The 5,521-nt window shown below is 42.2% G+C and overlaps 1 protein-coding gene across 1 annotated transcript; it reads left to right on the top strand.

Moving 5' to 3' along the window:
• Positions 1-387: 387 nt before the first annotated feature.
• Positions 388-5,521, top strand: nr4a1 (nuclear receptor subfamily 4, group A, member 1). The gene is made up of 7 exons (XM_078255675.1): positions 388-500; positions 1,716-2,514; positions 2,633-2,762; positions 2,853-3,016; positions 3,126-3,328; positions 3,504-3,682; positions 4,356-5,521. Exons 2-7 carry the CDS (start codon positions 1,726-1,728, stop codon positions 4,610-4,612), a joined length of 1,722 nt encoding a protein of 573 aa, XP_078111801.1. The 5' UTR covers positions 388-500; positions 1,716-1,725; the 3' UTR covers positions 4,613-5,521.

Below are 5,521 nucleotides of genomic sequence, written 5' to 3'. Positions count from 1 at the left end.
AAACGTACTGTATTGGCGGTGTGTCAGCCTGTTCAAAAATATTATATCATATTCCGCTTTATTGAGTTGTATTTATGTGTGTGTGTGTGTGTGTGTATGTGTGTGTGTGTGTGTGTGTGTGTGTGTGTGTGTGTGTGTGTGTGTGTGTGTGTGTGTGTGTGTGTGTGTGTGGGGCATGGATGCATAAAGAGAACGTGTGGGGAGGACAATGCTGCGGTTCTTCACCATTCGCGCGTCAACGGAATCCTGGAGTGCGTCATCGAACGTCTATTCTCTCGAACGCGCGCTATGATTGGCCGGAGCCTGGAAATCTCCCCGCCCACCGCCCATGTATGGAACTCTTTCTCTGGCGTCATGGGTAGAATAACTCGGATAGTATAAAAGTGTTGCAGAGATGTAAGCGCGCAGGGACTTGCTCCTCAGCTGGGAAACACTGAAGATGACTGACAGTTGTTTGTGGAATACAGACAGTTCAAAACACTTGTAAACGGGCCCAACAGGTAAGAAATATTTATTTTTATTTTTGTAATATAGTAGGCCTACTCTTGAATGCGGAAACTCCATTTTTTTTTAAATGTCACATCCGACACATGGGCTTTACAATGAGTTTAAATGGAAGAGAAAGCAGCCGCCCCGTTCCCATTTATTAAGCAGAAAGCAAAGTGAAGTTGTATTGACGCTACAGGTGTCTATATAGGTGACTATATAGGCCTACTCAATATTTTACTCATTCTTGCACAAAACTGTACAGTTGTTTCATTTTAAAACGAATATATTGTATTTATTAAATATTTTTTCATATTTTTATAGTAAAACCTGTTCTATATTTATGTGTGTTGACGTTTGACTTGCTTTATATATTTATTTTCTCTTACTGTGTAGTCTATAGCCTATTGTTATGCACCGAAACACCAAGGCAAATTCCTTGTGTGTGAAAACCTTCTTGGCAATAAACCTGATTCTATTCCTGATCTAATTGGAGTCAACTGTATTGTCATTACACACAGTACAAGGACAGAGACAACTAAAATGCAGTATTAGCATCTAACCAGACGTGTCAAAAGCAGTAAAGTGCAAAGTAATATACAGAATAAATCGTGATATCTAGAATAAAAATAGAATACAATAAAGTAGAAGGTATGGATGTGTCAAGATATAAACAGTATGAACAGTATGACTAGTGTGATATCAATACGCAAAATATATAGTTTTTTGCCATCCAAGTGTTTAACATGTGCCTCATGTGTTGTCATTGAGCCCCTGTCTGAAAGTCAACGCCCACATACTGTACTCTCCGGCATGAGCAGCTGACCATATTTACTACATAGTACTAATACATGACACAATGGTTTACGACTGTTGCTATGAAGAGCACGGCACATTCTAGGTTTTCTCATGAAGTATATGCAGTATGTCTTTCTTAAGGCAAGGCTGGATTACCAAGTAGGCAACTGCACCAGGGCCCCCACAACGCCAGGGGACCCCCGAAGTCCACTGTGTGGCAACTGTAGGGCAACCTAAATTAGGTTATATAACATTTTATATAACTTTTAAAATGTATTAAATTTCAGCACATGAATACTGTGCACAGGTAGTAAAAGAGGGCCCAGATGCTCATTCCTGCCCTAGGGACCCCTAACAGGCCATGGCTTGAGTGTTCCAAATAAACTTAAAAATCAGTTTGGCTTTAATATTGTTGATTATGTCTTTTTCAGTCTTGCAGCCATGACTTGCATACACCCTCAGCATGGATCTCAGCTCTACGAGAACAGCCCTGGCAGCTCGGAGCTTCAGAGCACAGACTTTCTCTCCAGGCTTGCTGTGGATACGAGCAGCCCAGGAGACCACCTCTCTGCTCCATCCCTGCCAAGCATCAGCTCCCTGGTGGACACTTGCGTGGGTGACTTTGACGCTTATTCATGTCAGTTCACTGCAGCCCCTGCCCACATCACTCCGTCGCCGGGCCAGGAGACCCCTTTCAAGCTGGATGACCTACAGGTTTATGGCTGCTACCCTGGAGCATTCACGCTGAGTTACCCTGACGAGGCAGTGTCCCCTGGTGGGTCCGACTATTTTGGCAGCTCCGCATCCACCTCATCTCCTTCAACCCCCCGGTTCCAGAGTCAGCATGCGTCCAATTCCAAGTGGGATTCAGCCTTTGGGCCATACTCACCCAGTCCAGGGTACTGGGCAGCAGAGGACAACTCAGTGCCACAAGAGCCCTCTTTCTTCACTTTTGGTTCTGTGGAGGATATGTCCCATTTGGGTCAACCACACTCACGAGAGCAGAATCCTTTCACTTCGACCCACCCTAACCCCTCTGCATTGACCTTCCCCACCTTGGTGATGGAGCAAGCGTGTAGCCTGGATGGCACTGAACAGCTGGATGGGAGCTCATCACCCAAGTTAAAAAGTCCCAGTGGAAATGAGGGCTGCTGTGCCGTGTGTGGGGACAACGCCTCCTGTCAGCACTATGGGGTTCGCACCTGTGAGGGATGCAAAGGGTTTTTCAAGGTATAGGATCTGACTTGTCTATGCAGCCCATTCATCTATTTCCATGCAAAGACGACTGTTTGAATGTTAAATGATTGTTTGAAACAGGTTTGGAGTAATTCTTCTTTTTATTTCACAGCGTACAGTACAAAAGAATTCCAAGTATGTTTGCCTTGCCAACAAAGACTGTCCTGTGGACAAGAGGAGGCGGAATCGATGCCAGTTCTGCCGTTACCAGAAGTGTCTTGTTGTGGGCATGGTGAAGGAAGGTGAGTTCAGTACATATCCAAATGATTGGTTTAGAATTAGGATGGTAATGCTGAACTGAAAGTAACATTTGATGTCACCAATTTTTCCAGTTGTGAGAACAGACAGCCTGAAAGGACGAAGAGGCCGCCTGCCTTCAAAGCCTAAAGTGGCCCAAAACGTGACAGCCACTGTGTCTCCAGTGAGTATGATCGCTTCACTTGTGAGAGCCCACATCGACTCAAACCCCAGCATTGGGAAACTGGATTACTCCAAGGTAAAAACAAAACAAAACAAATGACATGCAAAATCCCAGTTTTTTTCCCTTAATATTTAATTACGCACTTATGAATCTGTTTGAACTTCTCTGCTGTTTGCAATTTCAGTATGATGAGACAGAAGTCAGTCCAAACCAGAAAGAGGACGCTAGCGATATCAAACAGTTTTACGAGTTCCTCACATCCTCCATGGAGGTCATCAGGAAGTGGGCGAAGAGCATCCCAGGTTTCTCTGAGTTCTGCTCAGAAGACCAGGAACTGCTGCTGGAATCTGCCTTTGTCGAACTCTTCATCTTGCGTCTTGCATATCGGTGAGTGCAGTGCCATGCAAAACTTTCAGCATGCTTATCATTAGGGGTGCACGATTCAGAAAATGTCACGATTCGATATCGATTTTCAGGCTCAAGATTCGATTCAAAAATCGATATTGCTGATGCCTTGAATAAAATCATCACACTATCTTGTTATTTTTCTTTTCTTTTGAAGTTCCAATCCTGATATGGACAAGCTGATCTTCTGCAACGGGGCCGTGCTTCACAAAGCGCAGTGCGTCCGAGGCTTTGGGGACTGGATCGACTCCATCTTGGAGTTTTCTCAAAGCCTCCATCGCATGAGGCTAGACGTTTCCTCCTTCTCCTGTCTCACAGCCCTGGTTATAATCGCTGGTAAGAGCTGCAGTCATCCTTTAACACTATTTAACACATTGACGTTTAGAAGTAGAGGTATCAGGCTTTAACCCACTGTTTTCCCCCCCAATTTAAAGCCGAGTTATTTTTATTAAGCAAGGGCAACTGTTTGCACAAGGAATCTGGTTTCATTGGTGTGAACAATTCTAGGCAGTTACACAACACAAGAGTGGCATAACAGGTGTTTGACAGAATGTAACACAACCTCACGTATAGCGCAGAGAAGATGTAAGAAATCACAGCAGACTGAATATAACCACAATGCAGGTTTAATTTCGGTGAGGGGATCAATAAAGGATTCTGATACATTTAAAGCCAAGGAATTGTAGCAGCATTAACGTTTCTGCACCAGTGTGTGTCCACTTTAGCAGAGCAGTATCCCACTTAATGTTAGTTAATGTCTTGTATAAAGAGTTTCCAAATTCAACCAAGAGTTGTGGTCTTTTTAAAGCTGAGTAAAAGCTGAGAAAAGAGGAAATTATTTGATTAAAAACTTGATGAATCCTATCAGTCAGATTTGTCACGTCATGCTTTCAAAGTTTACAGTCTTTTCTATCAGTGTGTGATATTTGTGTGATGTATCCAATCAAAATACTAAAGCATAAAGCTCACTCTGACACCGACTCAAAATGTATCTTATTTTCTGCTGCAGACCGACATGGTCTTAAGGAGCCAAGACGTGTGGAGGACTTGCAGAACCAGCTCATCACCTGCCTCAAAGATCACATTTCTGGCTGCGGCTCTGACTCGCTGCGGCCCAATTATTTGTCCAAACTTCTTGGGAAGCTGCCTGACCTCAGGACTCTGTGCACTCAAGGCCTCCAGCGTATCTTTTACCTTAAATTAGAAGATCTTGTTCCTCCACCACCGATTGTGGACAAAATCTTCATGGATACGCTTCCGTTTTGAGTGTGAGATGTGAAGATGTGATATATAAAATTTGGAGTTTATATAAGAGCCAAAGAAAAACAGACTGACTCATACTTCAGGTATAAGATGAAGAGGGGATTTTGCAGCTCCAGAGGAAAAGGGCTACTTCTGAATTAAAAAGTGAATGATTTATAACACTTGCAGAAGCAACATGTATGTGGAGCTGCACAAAATGCTCTTCCTAGTTGGTTTTTCCAGGAAATTGTGTAGACAGGCCAGCTCATGGACCAAAAGGTGACTGTTTACATACAACTAGGTGCCATGAATGGAAACATTTCTGATGGAGGGAAGATTATTGCACTTTCTAAACAGTTACAAATTCAATACAAACAATATCAGCCCATCATTTGAAGGATATAATAAGCACAATCATTTAGCTTTTTTTTGCTTTTGACTGTAAATTGCACATCAAGTATCCTACAAAGCATTGTTATGATATCTTCAGGCTCAAGAAATAAATATGGGCATTATATTTCTGTTTAGTTTAAGTAATTCAGGTGCTCCAGGATGTTTTTAAAACAAGCAAATGATTTCACAGAACCACTTGAATACACTTTCCAGTCCCTCTGAGCTCCAGTTTGCATTATATCTAATGCCACCATATGTATTTGGTGGTAATTAAGTAGGTTAAACCTACAGAATTATTCAGTGGTATCATTCATGTATCATGAATAGACATTGAGCAGCTAATATACTGTGTATCATCCAGTTCAGTCTTATACACTGGCCTTTTATGTAGATTATTTTGAATGAGTTTTAAACCTGTTGGTGTTGTTGCCACATCATCTGCTTGTTTGGGGGGAAATGTAATTTTGTTTTGGGTTATTTTTACATACTAAGAAGTTATATTTTACTGCAGCTAAACATGAAATAAAATTTAAAACAGCA

Source organism: Sander vitreus, chromosome 7 (assembly GCF_031162955.1).
Source record: "Sander vitreus isolate 19-12246 chromosome 7, sanVit1, whole genome shotgun sequence".
NCBI lineage: Eukaryota > Metazoa > Chordata > Actinopteri > Perciformes > Percidae > Sander > Sander vitreus.
The sequence above is the reverse complement of the archived record's forward strand: the minus strand, read 5'-3'. Positions and strand labels throughout refer to the sequence as shown.

Excerpts from the sequence above, each read along its gene's own strand:
- nr4a1 (XM_078255675.1), top strand. The coding sequence starts at position 1,726 with ATGACTTGCATACACCCTCAGCATGGATCTCAGCTCTACGAGAACAGC. Across the intron at positions 3,329-3,503 it reads ATCTTGCGTCTTGCATATCG|TTCCAATCCTGATATGGACA; the intron begins GTGAGTGCAGTG and ends TTTCTTTTGAAG. Across the intron at positions 3,683-4,355 it reads AGCCCTGGTTATAATCGCTG|ACCGACATGGTCTTAAGGAG; the intron begins GTAAGAGCTGCA and ends TTTCTGCTGCAG.